The sequence below is a fragment of the Lygodium microphyllum genome, chromosome 12 (genome assembly GCF_053477565.2).
Source record: "Lygodium microphyllum isolate KBCC chromosome 12, Lygodium_microphyllum_v1.1.10, whole genome shotgun sequence".
NCBI lineage: Eukaryota > Viridiplantae > Streptophyta > Polypodiopsida > Schizaeales > Lygodiaceae > Lygodium > Lygodium microphyllum.
The window spans coordinates 3,019,603-3,037,595 of NC_141146.1; the positions used below are offsets into that span (position 1 = coordinate 3,019,603).

The following is a 17,993-nucleotide window of genomic DNA, read 5'->3' on the forward strand; positions in this document are numbered from 1 at the left end:
AGCATGTTGAGGCGCAGGTCGAGGAGGTTTCCATGTACACGGTCGAGGCCGCAAGCGGAAGCAGGTCGAGGCGCAGGTTGAGCAGCTCGAGAAGGCGCAGGTCGAAGCGCTGACGTGGAGGCGGGCAGGTGCTGTTGTGGCACCCGCCCCTGCCATCTTCGTGGGGAGGCTGGGGCTGCCACGTGGCAGCAGCCCCCAGCCCCCCGTTAATATATAGTAAAGATAAAGAAGTAAAGATGCACTGCCCTAATTTTTATATCACCTCGTTGGGACCTGAGAAGAACAAACTGGTCAAACTAAAGAAAACGGCAATTCGCCATCATCGTCAGCTGATCGCGCCTGCTCTCTCTCATCAGTGGAGATCTCTCTCTCTGTCTCTCTCTCTCTCTCAGATGCTCTCTAGGTTTGCCGCGTCCGCCTGTGGATGGCTTCTCCTTTGAACGATCGCCTTTGCTTCAAAGTCCCGGCATCCGATGGCTCCGGGTCAGTGGCGGCGCCAGACGTTTTGGAAGGCAAGATCATGGATTTCATCCACGATTTTCTCTTCACCAACCCGGACGCCTGCGCCCAGGCCGTCTCACCTCGCCATCGGATGAGCAAGGAGAGACGGTACCGTGGTATGTGGCGATTTGCAGTTCGATCCCTGATGAAGAAAAGATTAGAAGTGCTGGACATGCCCCGGTCTCCTAGGAAGGTCCATCGGAAGCCATCAGCGCCTGCATTGCCTTCCCCATTCGCATTTGGCCATAGTAGATTCAAGTGCAATGCAAGCACAATTGGCGAGGATGGCGGCGTTAGAAATCTTCCAGATTCTACTCTCATACCCTGTTGTGATATGGAGGCTGACAGCCCAGCCATAAGGCAGCAGCGAGGATGTCGAGCTACTCTGTTGAATCATCCCCCCACTGGGAAATATGCTGCACATCCTGTCAATGCTACCTGTGCGTCCTGCCTTTCGAATATGGAAGGGCAATTCACCATGACATTCACTCAACCCTTCGAAACTGAGACAGCAAGAGGTGGATCTCACAGTGCACCAGCAAAGTCAGTTTACAGCATATTTAAACCCAGCTGCAAAAAACCACCACGGCCACCAAGGTCAAGCTTGTCACATTCAACTTCAGCACGTTTTGCATACGTGAAACCAGCAAGGAGGTCTATACGTGAAAGCACTAGATTAAGACGGCAGAAGACTCCGGCATCTGGTTCAAAGATGTCTTCCTTGTGGGCAATGTTAGTCACCCTGTGTTTTGCCACAATTATTTTAGTTCAAGGTAGGTTCAATTGACAGGATGCTCAATACATGGGCTTGGTAATTACTGATTGGTGAAAGATTACTGACTGCTCAAGGTAGGTCCAATTGGCAGGATGTCCAAGAATGGCCTTGGTGAATACTGATTGATGTAAATTTTTGGAATTTTAGTTTTAGAAACGTCCTAATATGCATTGCTGTATATAACTTGCTGTATCAGGTTTTATGGGGAGAGCCAGTGTCAAGGGAGATGATGTAAATGTTGCAGCCAGAAGCAATGCTGAATTTGGTCTCGTGCTCAATCCAAATAATTCGACTTCAAAACTTGGCCAGTGAGTTTTCGCATCCAAACCTCCTGCATAAAGCTCTTTAAGGTACCACAAGGTGTAATTTATGATAATCTTTGGACCCTTGGATGTGTTAGTGCGATTAGGTAATTAGAGAAGGTGTGCACTTCTAGTTTTTGGGATAGTTAAAACGAGTACTCGCCTAGGGAAAGCTATAAAACAAGTACTCGCCTAGGGAAAGCTATAAAACGAGTACTCACCTAGGGAAAGCTATAGCGTTGTAATCTTTATAAAGGCTTGAAGAAGGCAGACCCAATCTGTCAACTACAATAGGCAAATTATATCTTTATCATAGATAACTCTCAACTAGATGCAAGAGTAGAGTTGTTTATTGGATATTAAGTGATGAGTTACCTTTTTAATCTTGTTAAGTTTAGATTATTAAGGGTGGATTGTTTTAGACAAGACCTTTTGTTAGGGGTGTGATGGAATTTTGAAAGCAAAATGAGAGATTGTGTTAATTGTTTGGATCTAATATAAGAAATCCTTTTGTAAGGATTGGGAAATTAGAGATTGTGTCATGCAAAGGGACCATTGGACCTAACACGAGGAAGAACATTTCTACAGATGGGAAATTAGATACTTTCCCAGTTATTGGGGCTAGTAATTGAAGAGATCATTTTGCAATCAATGTTTGGATCCCACATTGGAAGACCTTGTTGAGATATCGAGCTCCACTCATGATATGCCAGGGTGACCGTTGTGCATTTATGTCACCGACTTGTCAGTTGTAGATGCGGTTGGTATACCGCCCATGAATAATAGCTAGATGACAGCTATCCTTATCTACTCTAGTTCGTGGCTCAGTTAGTATGCCACCTTAGTTAGTTGTCTTTGGTTTGAGACCCATATATAGGGTTCTTCTATTTCTTTGTAAGAGACTTCTTTTTGGCTTACACAACTAAGAAGAGGAAAACTGTTTTCAGCCTCCACCCTTGTGTGTATTCCCCCATTGTGCAAGCAAGAAAGCTACAAGTGAGACTCCTTCCTTCTCTCCCACAATCTTGACATGGTATCAGAGCCTTGTTCGTGGTAAGGAGCTCAAGAAAGCAAGCCAAGCTCGCGGTGTTCTGGTAAGAGGAGCAGTGTTGCTTTCATTTTCTGTTTTGGGAGCAGATCTTTGCAGGTAGCACAGTCGGAAATTGCAAGAGTGCATTGTCTCAGGTTGAGACGCCTTTCGCGGTGAAGCAAGAGGGCAGTATATGCTGCGGGAGATGGCTTTAGCCCTTGGCGACCCTGTTTTTTTTATTTGAGGCCATTTCGGGGCCTGTTTTGGAGGCGGAAGTCTTTTGCACGTACTCAGGAAAAGAGCCTGTTTTATGCTGTGCGACCACTGTTCTACAGGTCGGTGAAAAGTTACCACAGAAATTGCATCGTATGCTTGTGTGCAGAGACATTGGGAGTTACAGAATCATCCTTGGTTCCTGTTTATGCAAAATCATCACTAGGAAGTGACTGTGTGGTCAAATACCACTTTCCCCAGTTTTGCAGATTTGCCCTTGTAAGGGTGAAGCTGTGTTTTTTGCAGTAACAGAATTTTTTGCAGTGTTCTGTAATGGCGTCTGATTCTCTTTCACAGATTGTAACTGAAAAGCTTGACAAGAACAGCTTCCAAGCATGGAAGTTTAGAATGACGAATTTCCTTATGGGAAAAGGATATTGGGAATTTGTTGCAGGAAATGAAGAAGAACCAGTTCTTCCTGATGTTCCCAATCAATAGCAAATGCAGGTATTCAAAGCATGGCATGAGAGAGCCATGAAAGTTATGTACTGGCTGTCTATCAATATTTCAGACTCTATGATTGTGCATATTCAGGATGCAAGTACGCCAAAGGAGGCATGGGATACTTTGTAAAAAATGTATAGCACAAATACGCAAGCCAGGAAAATGCAGCTCAAGCAAGAGTTGCATAATGTGCAAAGAGAAAGTATGAGCATCAATGACTACCACATGAAGGTGAAGAAGATTGCAGATGCACTTGCTTCCATTGGGTCGCCAGTGGAAGATGATGATTTAGTTTCTGTGACCTTGAATGGTCTAGGAAAGGATTATGCACAGTTTCGGACATCCATTTCAGTTCGTGAAAGATTTCCTGATTTTGAGGAGTTGATTGCTCTTCTAATTTCTGAGGAGCAGAGAAATGGTGGTGCATCTTCTTCAGGAGGAACTTCCAAAGAAACTGTCTTCTACTCAAATGCTGGAAGAGGTAGAGGCAGAGGTAGAGGAGGCCGATTTGGAGGCCGTGGTAGAAATCAGAATATGCAGCAAACTCAAGAAAACCAGTCCTATGGAGGAGGACGTGGTAACTCTAGAGGCAGGGGGAGCCAAAGAGGTCGTGGTGGATGGCAAAGAGGCCAAAATGCAAACAACAATGTTGAATGCTACTACTGTAGTAAAATGGGTCATATGGCTAAAGACTGCTATAAAAAGCAGAATGACATCATGAATGGGAAATTGCTGTTAGCAGTCATGTTTGTCATGCCTTGTCATCTCTTGTCTGTGAGCCTCAGTCTGAGTCAGACGAGGACATTAGGAGCTCTGACTTGTCTATCACTTGTTTTGACGGAGGAGGTAGCTCATTCTAGAGCACTCAGATGTGCATTTCCCGGGGCAGTTTCTGCATTCATCAGCTTGCCTCACCTGCCGGACATTGTCCTGTCAGAGATCATAGCCTGTTTTCAGGCAGGCAGCAGCTGCACAGTCCAGCAGCACAGTCGGACTGTGCAGTCGGACTGCCACGTGGCAGTCCGACTGCCTGCAGCTGTTTTTTATCAGGCTGCGCCCTATTTTGGCGCCCCATTCTAGACAGATTTTCGCCTATTTATTGCTGACGTTTTCAGCAGTCTGGCCATCATTCTCTGTCGCAGATTACAGACCGGTGCCGTGCAGATCTCTGTCTCTGTTCACAGATTTCAGACAGCAGACAGTGCAGACTGCAGCAGACTTCGAGGTGGACAGCAGGTCGCATCGTCGAGGTGGAGACGCAGTCCAGCGCACTGCGCCCGTGTATATCTTTGTATTCAGCATTCTTTATACAGCAGATCTTCAGTGTACACTGTCTCTCTCTCCCTTCTCTCTCTGCGTTCTCTCTCTCTTAGTCCTACGCTTCCGCACCGCTGCACTCTGACATGGTATCAGAGCAGTGTTTGAGGGCTGACTGAGCGCAGAATCAACCTGAAGAGGAGTTTCCATCGCGACACAAATTTGCGTTTTTTGCGTTTAAGGGCAGACAGGAGGGCTGCGCCTTGGAACAAGGCTGAAACGAGTGTGGGCGCACAGGAAAGGAGTACAGGTGGTGGATTTGCTGCTGTTTACTGCTGTTTGTCGCGGAGAAAGTTTGAGTTTTCAACCTAAAAGTGCAGGTTTTGCTTTTTCATCGCCTCCGGCGGGTGAAGGAGCTTCGGGACGCTGAAGAGCCTTAGCAGGCTGAGTCTACTCAGTCAGAGGGGGCTGCTTTTGCGTTTGAGAAGGCATTGCAGGTGAAGATGTCTACAGAGATGGACTTGGAGTTCCAGGCGATTATGGACCGGAAGGTGCCTGTCCTACCGGCTCTTCCTACAGATCAGAAGCTCGACGGCGACAACTACCGCATTTGGCGCGTTATGATGTTGGCCATTCTGGAGTCCTATGATTTGGCGGAGTTGGTACAGGAAGATATTGACCGGCCCTCGGTAAGAGATGAGTCCAAACTCTCTTCCGATGCTCGTGCGGAGTTGGCCAGGGCCCAGTCTCATTGGGACAAACTGAATGCCAGGATTCGATCCTTTCTCTTTCTATCATGCACTACAGCCGTGATCGCTCACATCGAGCACTTGACGGTGGCTCGTGAGATATGGCTGGAGCTTGATCAAATGTACAATCGGATGACCCTGATGAAGAGGGTTTCTTTGGAGGTACAGATGCGGACCTTGTCCGTCAATAAGTCTTCTTCGCTAAGGGAACACATTAACAAGCTAAGGCAGCTACAGATGCAGGTTCAGAATGCGGGGAAGCCGATCTCCTCCGAAGACATGGCGATTACACTCTTGTCCCAGTTGCCGCCACGATTCGGTACATTTTACTCTGCCCTTATTGCGTCAGGGCGCGAGTCTACTCTTCGGTGGGAGGAGTTGGTTCCTATGGTCTTGGACCAAGAGGAACAGTTAAAGGGACAGAATGCTTCCAAGACGGAGGCGTTGACAGGTCAAGTCTCTCAGAAGAAGGGGAAGGACCAAAAGAAGAAGAAGGGGGATAACAAGTCCAAGAAGGACAAGGAGAAGGACAAGGACAAAGACTCCACATGCCATATTTGTGGAAAGACTGGCCATTGGAAGAAGGATTGCCCTGACAAAGACTCGAAGGACACCAAGAAGAAGGAAACCAAGGATTCTGGAGCGGTGGCTGCACCCTCATCAGCTGCATTTCTACATCTAGTTGTCATTGAGGACGCTTCACCGAATGCTTCTGATGCTGCGATGGCGGCTTCCCAATCTCGAGAGTGGATTATTGATAGTGGTGCCTCACGGCACATGACTCCTTCATCGGATGGTGTTGCCCAGCTGCGACCTTCGCGTGGGCAGGTTCTCATTGGAGACAGCTCTTCAGTTTCTATTGCAGGTCGGGGTAAGATGCAGCTTATTCCGGATGGACGAGGTGGCACCCATACTTCAGAGGTTTTGCATGTACCAGGATTGGGGTACCATCTCCTTTCAGTCCATAAGATTTGCTCCCTTGGTCTTCTGGTGGAGTTTGACAGTTCTACAGTGCGAGTCCTTGATCGTGAATCGAGGAAGGTTCTATCATCTGGATATGAGGAGAACGGCATTTACAAACTGAAGTCTTCCACTGCTCTCTCTACTCTTCTTCTTACCTCACAGTCACAGTCTGAATTATGGCATGCTAGGTTTGGTCACCTGAACTATGACTATCTTCGGAAGGCGTCACGGGGACAGCTTGTTCGAGGGTTGCCGGATATAGTGGTGAGCCAGCAGCCATGTGTCTCCTGCATAAGGGGGAAGCAGCATAGGGATGCCATTCCCCACACCGCTTCACGGCGGTCTACTTCACCGATGGAGTTGGTATCTACGGATCTATGTGGCCCTATGAGGAATGAGTCCCTGCGTGGGAGCTCGTACTTCATGCTGATCGTGGATGACTATAGCAGGATGACATGGGCCTACTTTTTGGCACTAAAATCAGAAGCTTTCTCGCACTTCAAGGATTGGCTTCTCTTTGAGGAGAACCGATCAGGCCGGAAGTTGAAGACCTTGCGATCCGACAAGGGAGGTGAATTTGTCTCTAATGAATTTGCTCGGTTTTGTGCAGATAGAGGAATTCACCAGGAGTTTGCCAATACGAATACTCCACAAGAAAATGGTATTCTCGAACGGAAGAACCGCAGTGTGATCGAGATGGCGCGCACCATGATGGAGCACCGACAGACCCCCCAGGTTCTGTGGGCCGAGGTTGTGGCTACTGCAGTCCATATCCTTAATCGATCTCCTACTTCGGCCGTGGAAGGGATGACTCCATTTGAGGCGTATTTTGGGTCGAAGCCAGATGTTTCTTACTTTCGGGCCTTTGGATGTGATGCCTATGTTCACATTCCCAAAGCTCACCGTGACAAATTCGAAGTGGCTTCCCGCAAACAGGTATTTGTTGGCTACAGCTCCCAGTCCCAAGGCTACCGACTCTATGATCCCGTCAAGCGGGATGTATATACTAGCCGTGATGTGCGGTTTGTGGAGGTTCCGGCTTCTTCAACGGGTGAGGAGCATCCCGTTCTTGGAGATCCAGGGGAGAGTTTGGCTCCTTCTACAGTTCCACTGGAGCCTGTGCCGTTTGATTATGATTCTGTTTCTGACACAGAGTCTACTGTTCCATCGGATCCTTCTGAGGAGTTACCACCGGTGGACATACCAGAGTCTTCTACTGATGGAGAACGACGAGGGGAGGTTCGGCCTCCTCCTCGCTGGGCCCGTGACACACTCCGTGATTCAGGGATCGAGGGGGTTCCTGAGGAGTGGGGACCGCAGGATGGTCCGCGGCGGTCACGGAGGCACCAGGCGCATTCTTCGGAGCTTGTGTGCTCCAATTATTGTTTGATGTCCCGAGTTATGCAGGATCGAGAGCCCACCTCCGTGAAGGAGGCTTTACAGTCCGCCCCATGGAAGAAAGCTATGGAAGCTGAGTTGGAGGCTATTGAGAGGAATGGCACTTGGTCACTTGTGCCACGCCCCCCGAAGAAGAAGGTGATTGGAGTCAAGTGGGTCTTCAAGACCAAATATCTCAGTGATGGTACTTTGGATAAGCACAAGGCTCGCCTTGTTGCTAAGGGTTTTGCTCAGCGCCCAGGGATTGACTGTCATGACACCTTTGCCCCTACAGCTCGTATGGCAACCATTAGAGCTGTTCTTGCTTTGGCTGGCCATAGGAGATGGCCTGTTTATCAGTTGGATGTGAAGTCGGCCTTCCTGAATGGTGATTTGAAGGAGGAGATCTACGTTGAGCAGCCTCCTGGCTTTGGTTCTTCCGATGGGAAAGTCTACAGGTTGAAGAAGGCCCTGTATGGTCTCAAGCAGGCCCCGCGAGCTTGGAACGAGAAGATTGATTCGTTCCTCCAGACTCAGTTGGGATATCGGCGGTCCCAGGCCGATCCGCAGCTGTATGTTCACACTTCCGAGGATGGTTGTGTGCTGTTTGTATTATATGTTGATGATTTGATTGTCACAGGTGATGATGCACAGCAGGTCCAGGAGACAAAGTCAGCTTTACATCGGACGTTCGAGATGACGGATTTGGGGCTACTCCATTTCTTTTTAGGACATGAGATTTTTCAGTCTCAGAGGGGGATCTTTCTCTCCCAATAGAGATATGTCCAGGAGCTCTTGGTGTCTTTTGAGATGGAAGATTGTCGGGCCCTCTCTACTCCTATGGATCCGAACTGGAAGGCTACTTCCCACTCAGCTTCTCCTTTGGCGGATGCTTCCCGCTATCGACAGTTGATAGGGTCTTTGATTTGGCTTCTCAACACCAGGGTTGATCTATGTTTTGCTGTTGGGCTCTTGGCAGGGTTCATGAGTGAACCTAAGACGGTGCATTGGCAGGCTGCTCAGAGGATACTTCTGTATCTGAGGGGGACGTCTGATTTGGGGATTCATTACCCCGCAGGGACAGATGGGTCAGATCTTGTACTTGCAGGTTGGAGCGACTCGGATTGGGCCGGTGACGTGGACCACAGGCAGTCTACAACAGGTTACTGCTTTACTTTGGGTGCAGGTGTTATTTCTTGGAGTAGCAAGAAGCAGCCCACGGTAGCCCTTTCGTCTACTGAGGCGGAGTATCGGGCCGCGTCTTCCACCACATGCGAGGTTGTGTGGCTTCGGAGACTGTTGGAGGAGCTTGGGTGCCCCCAGACTCGTCCTACATTGCTGCGATGTGACAACGAGAGTTGCATTGCCTTGGCGAGGAATCCTGTTTTTCATGCCCGGACGAAGCACATTGAGATCCAGTACCACTTCATCCGAGAAAAGCTTTTGGATGAGACCATCACTGTGGAGTATTGCAAGACGGAGGATAATCTTGCGGATTTGTTTACGAAGGCGCTTCCTCAGGCTCTACTTCGGCAACATTCCAGATCCCTCAGGCTTCTGCCCTGTCCAGGCTCTGAGAGGGGGTGTCAGAGATCATAGCCTGTTTTCAGGCAGGCAGTAGCTGCACAGTCCAGCTGCACAGTCGGACTGTGCAGTCGGACTGCCACGTGGCAGTCCGACTGCCTGCAGCTGTTTTTTATCAGGCTGCGCCCTATTTTGGCGCCCCATTCTAGACAGATTTTCGCCTATTTATTGCTGACGTTTTCAGCAGTCTGGCCATCATTCTCTGTCGCAGATTACAGACCGGTGCCGTGCAGATCTCTGTCTCTGTTCACAGATTTCAGACAGCAGACAGTGCAGACTGCAGCAGACTTCGAGGTGGACAGCAGGTCGCATCGTCGAGGTGGAGACACGCAGTCCAGCGCACTGCGCCCGTGTATATCTTTGTATTCAGCATTCTTTATACAACAGATCTTCAGTGTACACTGTCTCTTTCTCTCCCTTCTCTCTCTGCGTTCTCTCTCTCTCAGTCCTACGCTTCCGCACCGCTGCACTCTGACATCCACCCTTTCCGGGATTTTTCTGAGCATTCCTGGCATTTTTACCAGCATTAAATGCTGGTCAGATCAGCATTAAATGCTGGTCGGACATATTTATGGCCTTAAATTTCAGATCGGCCAGTTTGTGGGTTTTTTGGCTATTTATAGCCATTTCCCACTTGGCAGTCAGTTGTATTATCAACTTCCCTCCTTCTTTGGCAGGTGCACACTCCGACTCCGTCATCTTCCTCCGTCTTCGGTGCTGCCGTCATCATCAGCCTGATCTGGTGCCCTCATTGACGCTTTGGGCTGCGTGCAGGGACTGATCAGTCCATTTCAGTGTATTTAGCATTCATTTCAGTCAGTGCAGATTTTCTTCCTTCATTCTCTGCTTTCTCTCCTCTCCTCCGTGTTCGTTTTTTCCTCTTCCGTTGCGCACTCTCACAATTGCAACAAGGGAATTATGCATCTTCTAGTAGACAGGGTGATGACAGAAATGAGCATTTGTTTATGGTGCAGCACATGAACAATTCTGTGACAAGTGCAGAAGAAAGCAACGATGTGTGGTATGTTGACTCAGGTGCATCAAACCACATGACAGGTCATGCAGAATGGATGGAGGATGCAAGGAAAATGGAAAAACCAGAATTTGTGGAGACTGGTGATGATACTGCACATCCTATTGTGCAGATTGGAAAAATTCATTTGTCTATGCAGGATGGGAAAAAGAAATACCTGTCCGATGTATTTCATGTCCCGAATATCACCAAGAATCTGGTTTTAGTTGGTCAAATGGTTGAGCAGGGCTTGCAGGTCAGATTTAATCCTCATGGATGCTTTGTTGAGGATATGAAAAATAAATGTCGCTTGATAGCAAAAGGAAAGAAGAAGGGCAGAATGTTTACATTGGATGCAGACATGCTTGAATTGAGTGCAGCAATGTTTGCACATGGGACCGATGTAGTTGCAGATATTGATATATGGCATAAACGCATTGGTCATGTTAATGTACAGCGACTTAAATCAATGCAGGCCCAAAACATTATTGCAGGATTGCCTAAATTCAAGGTTGCAGAAATGCATAAGGTATGTGAAGCCTGTCACTTTGGAAAACAGGCAAGGAAACCATTTCCTAGACATGTTCAAGAGGGTAAGAAGCCATTGGAATTAATCCACTCTGATGTGTGGACTACTAAAGCTGCATCTCTTGGAGGCTGTCATTATTTTGTCAGTTTTATTGATGACTATAGCAGAAAAATTTGGGTGTATTTTATGAAAAAGAAAAGTAAAGTTTTTGGGCATTTCAAAACTCTTAAAGCTATGGTTGAAAAAGAAACAGGCCTGCAAATAAAATGCCTAAGGTCAGATGGAGGGGGAGAGTACCTCTCAAATGAGTTTGCAAGGTTCCTGCAGGAGTATGGCATAAAGCAGCAATATTCATGCAGTCATACCCGACAACAAAATGGAGTTGCAGAAAGGAAAAACATCAATATTGGAGAGATATCTCGTGCCATGCTCAACGAAAAAGACTTGCCAGATTTTTACTGGGCTGAAGCAGTTGCTACGGCAGTCTATATAATGAACAGGACTCCCACTGCAGCAACACATGGGATGGCTCCAGAGGAGAGGTATACTGGTAGGAAACCAGATATTTCTCATTTGAAAATTTTTGGTTACATTGCCTATGTTCATGTGCCAGATGAGTTGAGATCCAAGTTGGATCCAAAAGCTGAGAAGTGCATCTTTATTGGTTACTCTCTGCAGCAGAAAGGGTATAGATGCTATAACCCTTCTACTCGTAAGTTTACAGTGAGTAGAGATGTTTTTGATGAGATGAGCAGCTGGTATAAACCATAAATGTGATTGATGATGTAGATGCACAAAATGGTAATGCTGCACAGAATTCACAGCAGCAGTCACAAAATATTAGTGGACCTAGAGTGTCCTCTAGCAGTGGTTCATATTCTTCGCCATGGACAGGCAGATTGAGATCAGGAGAATCTTCTCAAAGCAATGCAGATAGTGGTATTCAGGTATCACGAAAAGGAAAAGAGAAGGTAGATCAGCCCATGTTTGATGTGAATGCAGGTGACTCTTATGTGGATGGTGAATCCAGTGGCTCAGAACAGAGCATTGATGATGAGTTGGGTATTCCTTCTATTGTTACATCTGGAGTAAGGAAGACCAGGGATGTTTTGAGAGCATCTGGGAGTGAACCTACTTTGCGCAGGTCTACCAGAGCTAGGTATCTTGTGGATAGGCTGAAAAATGATGGATTTACAGCCATTCACTATGCATATATGGTCAAAGTGATACATGAACCAGAACCCACTTCTTTTGAGCAAGCCATGGGAAAAGAAAAATGGGAGAAAGCCATGGATGAAGAAATGGATGCCTTGGAAGCAAATGCTACATGGGAATCGGTACCTTTGCCTAAAGGTAAGAATGCAATTGGCTGTAAGTGGGTTTATAAGGTGAAGCACAATGCTGATGGTTCTGTGAACAGATACAAGGCAAGATTAGTAGTCAAGGGGTATGCACAAACATATGGCATTGATTATGAAAAAACATTCAGTCCGGTTGCAAGGATGGCAACCGTAAGAGCAGTCATTGCTATGGCTGCATCAAAGGAATGGTCTTTACATCAGATGGATGTAAAGAATGCATTCTTGCATGGTGATTTGCAAGAAGAGGTATATATGGAGCAGCCACCAGGTTATGTGCATGCTGTTCATCCTGAGTTTGTTTGCAGGTTGAAGAAAGCATTATATGGCTTGAAGCAAGCACCTAGAGCATGGTCTGACAAGATAGGACAATATCTTGTCACTATTGGCTTTCAGATTTTCAAGGCAGATTTCTCACTTTATGTGAGAAAAACAGAGAAATGTATTATGCTACTTGTCATTTATGTTGATGATTTGATTATGACAGGTGACAGTGATGAAGATATCCTTCATGTGAAAATGCTATTGAAGCAGAAGTTTGAGATGAAGGATTTGGGAGAGCTGCGTTATTTCTTGGGCATTGAGGTGATTAGATCACCAAGTGGGATACAGCTCTTGCAGAGGCAGTATGGATTGGACATGCTGTCCAAATATGGGATGACAGGCTGTAAGCCTATTTCAGTTCCTTTGGAGCAGAATGTGAAGCTGAGCGCAGATGCAGGTGAGCTTCTGGAAGACCCTACTATGTACAGACGCATAGTAGGAAGTTTGATTTATATGACTATTACCAGGCCAGATTTGAGCTATGCTGTTGGATTGGTAAGTCAATTTATGCAGGCTCCAAGGAAACCGCATTTGGATGCGGCTAGACGCATACTCAGGTATGTGAAGTCCACATTGCAGTATGGACTATTTTATGAGACTAGGGTTCAGATACAGCTGTATGGATACACTGATGCTGATTGGGCTGGTAGTATTTCTGATAGACGATCTACCAGTGGATATGTGTTCTCTTTTGGGAGTGCTGCAGTCACTTGGAGCAGCAAGAAACAGCCTACAGTTGCCTTGTCGAGCACAGAGGCCGAGTACAGGGGTGCAGCAATGGCTGCATGTGAGGTAGCTTGGTTGCATAAGCTACTTTATGATATGCATCAGCCTACAGATGGGCCAGTTGTCATTTATTGTGACAACATGAGCAGTATACACTTGGCAAATAACCCAGTCTATCATGCTAGAACAAAGCACATTGAGGTGCATTATCACTATGTGCGGGAGAGGGTTTTACTAGGTCTTATTGATCTAGTTTATGTCAGCACAGAGGATCAGGTAGCTGACATATTTACGAAGGCATTGGGCGCAGAGAAGCTGCGCAAGTTCAGAGACCTGCTTGGTGTGCAGGAATTGGGATTGAGCTCGAGGGGGAGTGTTGAGATATCGAGCTCCACTCGTGATATGCCAGGGTGACCCTTGTGCATTTATGTCACCGACTTGTCAGTTGTAGATGCGGTTGGTATACCGCCCATGAATAATAGCTAGATGACAGCTATCCTTATCTACTCTAGTTTGTGGCTCAGTTAGTATGCCACCTTAGTTAGTTGTCTTTGGTTTGAGACCCATATATAGGGTTCTTCTATTTCTTTGTAAGAGACTTCTTTTTGGCTTACACAACTAAGAAGATGAAAACTGTTTTCAGCCTCCACCCTTGTGTGTATTCCCCCATTGTGCAAGCAAGAAAGCTACAAGTGAGACTCCTTCCTTCTCTCCCACAATCTTGACAGACCTATCTTGTGGAGCAGCAGCAGGCTCAAACTCAGCAGCAGAGGTGATGTGGTAGCATGAATGATGATGCTAGGGCAGTAGGCGGCAGAGTGACTTAGGAAAAGTGCTTGGATGTGATAATCTATGATGGAATAGCCACGCCCCAAGTGCTCGAACTTTTTGAGCCATTTGTTCTACATAGTTCTAGACTTTTGTCTCTTTGGATTGATTCCTAAATTTGTGTTTTGGGGTTGGATGAGAGCCGAAGAAGTTATCTGGCAATTATGGGATTAATTTAGGCTTTATCTTTATTAGCTTAACATAATGAGAGTGGCAGTGGAAGAGGATGAACCACAACAAGATGAGAAACAATGAAGGCAAGAAAAGAAAGCTCAATAGTGAAAGTGTAAAGAATGAGATCGCATGGGAACCATGAGAAAATACCCCGTCACATTGACAGGGTATAAAAGGTGTAAGGAGACCGAGTTAGGGCATCCAGAAATTATCAATCAACAGAATCTTCCTTCTCCAAGCTTCCATGGCTTCTTCTTCTTTTTTATTTCTCTTCTAGTCTTTCTCTCCTATTCTCTCTCTTTCTCTCTCCTCTTAATAGTCTTCTCTCTCTTCTCCTCTCTCTCTAGTTCTCTTCTTTGCAATTGGTATTAGAGCTCATTGCTTTGGTCCTTTTTCCCTTTTTTTTCTCAATCTTGCTCTCTTTATAAACAAGAAATCCTAGTTACTTAGGACAGTAAGTATTGGTACAACGAGGAGTGCTGTTAGCTGGTAGCTCTTTTGGGAGACATAGAGGAACTATGGCTGAAGCTTTGGATACATCTGGAGGTAATATGGCTATCTTAGCAGGGCGTTACTAAGTTTTGTGCTTAGTTTTAGGGGTTCTTGGTAAAAGAGGCCTCCATAGGAGTTAGAGAAGGGGCAGACCATAGTTACTTTTTGGGTTAGAACCTCTCTCTTCCCCTTGTTAAACTGCCATGGATTCTCAGTAAGAGAACTCAACCTCTCTCTTGAATCTGCCCTCCCTATGGATCTGTGACCTTGTAAGTGCTTTGCTTGGTTAATCCCAAGTATTTTGAGCACCATTCTTGAGTGTTGTAGGCAACAATGAGCTCTTTGAGGTTGCTCGCAAATTGCGATATTGGCCTGCTTCTTTCCTGTTGCTCTCTTCCACTTGCCCATTGCTCTAGCCCTTCTTGTGAAGAAATTCTCTAATCCACAAAAGGCATATAACCGATCGTGCGACAAAGCACAGACTGATAAACTCAGAACACAGTTAGGGTTAGGGTTAGGTAACTCAAAGACAGTGACCACAATGAATAATAAAGTAAATGATTAATGAATATATAGTGCTCATGCAGCAAACACACTATGTAGTGAATAATGAACCTTGACCTCTCGAATCTTTGGGATCAAGGCAGAGGTTATGAGCTGTAGAGTGTGTCGTACTCTAAATAGATTCCGAATCGTACCAAAGGCAGCCTCCGAGTGTCGAACACTAGCAAGTGTAGCCAAGCAAGGCAAGGTCTGATGCATATGGCAGCGTAGGAGAAAGAAATACTAAAATCACAGATACTTGAGGAGAGAAAATTTGCACAATAGCTGTTAGGTGCAAACGCGATAGATAGTGGTAAGAGAATGTCAAGGCAACAACCAGAAAACCAAAACGCAGCATTCAGAGGAGAGAGAAGACGATGGTGATAGTTGTCAGTGGTGGGTGGCAATCAACATTCAATTGTAGGCAACATCACCTAACTGTAGGTGACAGCTCTTGGGACCTAGCAACAACAACAGATGTGCGAAGAAAGTTGGAAATATGTGTTAGATGATAGCAAGTGGCTGGTGGAAGCTCTGACCATGATGTCCTCCACAAACAGGGTGTGGGTAGCAGAGTTATGACTCTTGAAACTTGCAAAATGAGATTGAGAGAGAGTGGTGGACTGCATACATATTTATAGAAAGTTTGGAGTATCCAAATTAAGGTTTTGCATGTGGGACACAATAACACTATAGGATCATGTTTCTTTTTAAAATAAGAGGTTTTCTTCATTAATTGTGTTTTGGGGTTGTTTAAGTCAGGATAATGCGTTTTTAGCTAAACACCCCCTCTCAGGCCCGAAATTGAGCCATGAGAAATATATATGTATGTATGTATATGTATATGTATACATATATATATATATATATACATATATATATATATATATACATACATATATATATATATACATATATATATATGTATATATACATACATATACATCTATACATGTATATGTATATATACATACATATGCATCTATACATGTATATATATATATATATACATGTATACATGTATATATATATATATGTATATATATATATATATATACATACATACATACATACATACATACATACATACATACATACATACATATATATATATATATATATATATATATGAGTAAAGGGTGCACGTCGGTTGCCCATTGATCTATCAAGACTACAAAGGCCATGGTTATCTTACTAAGGGAGCCCAAGTGATCACCCTAGAGAGGCCAAGGCATTGGACCAAGGGTGCGTGTCAGCTGCCCAGGGGCCTAATAAGTCCTGCAAAGGCAGATGGAATTATAAATGGACTTTTTGATTTATTTTTTAAAATTTGGGTTTTTTTGAAGGTTGTTGGTGTGATTTGTTAAAAAGATTTAGCATTAAGTGAAGGTTTCAAATCAGTGTTTGTCCTATTGAGTTACTGTGCCCCAAAGTACGAGAATATAAGGATGGATAGTCCCATTACCTTCATACAATAAGCAAAACAATCCCACACACTACTAGGATAAGTGTTCCTAAGTGTGTGTGTGTGTGTGTGCCAATCATATGAAGAGTATGTGGAGAGATAGGCAAGATAGGAAAGCAAGCATGACAAGTAAAGCTAGCATCCAAGCATAGGGAAAGAGTGCTTGTGCCATGTGCAGTGCCACAATTATGGTGGATCTAGAGTCGACCACTCCAAGGGTGACCGAAAATGGATAAATGTGCACAAATGCATATTTACATGAACAGAATGCTGATGCATGGGGAAATGCAAAGGGGAATGCAAATATTCATGCTTATGCAGAATGCGATTCAATGTTGTCACTTCGACAGTGCCTGCAGGGGAATGGTTCACTTGCCTAAGCGTCCTCTTACAATCATGTCATCTTGATAGTGCGGATGAAGTTACAAATGTCCATAATAGATAATACATAATAATTGAATGTCTGAAAGTAAAACGTTATAAACATCATCATTGTCAGTATCAACAGAAGGCAACCACTCCCTCTCAAATTGGAAGGAGAAGTAAGAGGGAAACACCCTCTCCCTGTTAATCCAAAGAAGTAGAGGAGGGTATGCCCAAGCCGATTTGCAGTAGTAGATATTGTAGAACGAGCTGGTTGACTTCCTTGGTCAAAATATCTGCAAAGTTGTTACTTGACGGCACAAACTCTAAGCAGATGGTGCCTAGCTCAACTTGCTCTTTGGTGAAATGGTAGTAAATCACCATGTGCCATGTCCGAGGGGAGATGATAAGATTGCCCGCAAGGGCAATGACACTCTGGTTGTCGTAGTAAACAATTGTAGGCAACTCGCAAGGGAACTGAATTGAAGAGGGCTCGATACTCTACCTCGACCGTGGAAGTCGCTGACATCTCCTCCTTAAAATTGGCAATTGGCCCAAGAGATGGGTGCTGTACCCAAGATGTAGAGATAGCCTCTACAAGAATGCCGGGTATCGGGATCTCCCGCCCAGTCAAAATTAGTGTACCCATGCAAATATAAACCATGACCATAAGTTAGTTCAAAATTATAGGTATACCTTAAATATCTTAACACACTCAGATAAGCAGTCCAATGACCATGTGAAGAAATACCCTAACACAGAAACACATAACGTTGTACGACAAAGTACAGACTGATATAAGAACGCAGTTAGGGTTAGGGTAACTCAAAGACAATGAATACAGAGAATGAATGAAGTGATATGACTATTGAATATACAATGCTATGTAGTGAATGAATACTGTGCCTCGAACTCCTGTATCAA

At 45.3% G+C, this 17,993-nt stretch overlaps 1 protein-coding gene across 2 annotated transcripts in view; it reads left to right on the plus strand.

The window, feature by feature from the left end:
- The first annotated feature begins 234 nt into the window (after positions 1 to 234).
- LOC148027404 (uncharacterized) overlaps positions 235 to 17,993 on the plus strand; it is a 60,654-nt gene continuing 42,895 nt past the window's right edge. Inside the window, exons 1-2 of one of the 2 annotated variants that reach the window (XM_087689086.1) lie at positions 235 to 1,274; positions 1,473 to 1,584. In XM_087689086.1, the coding sequence (XP_087545212.1) occupies positions 425 to 1,274; positions 1,473 to 1,584 (962 nt within the window). In that variant the 5' untranslated portion in view covers positions 235 to 424. The remainder of the gene's footprint in view (positions 1,275 to 1,472; positions 1,585 to 17,993) is intronic. The other variant, XM_087689085.1, reaches the window with a different exon arrangement.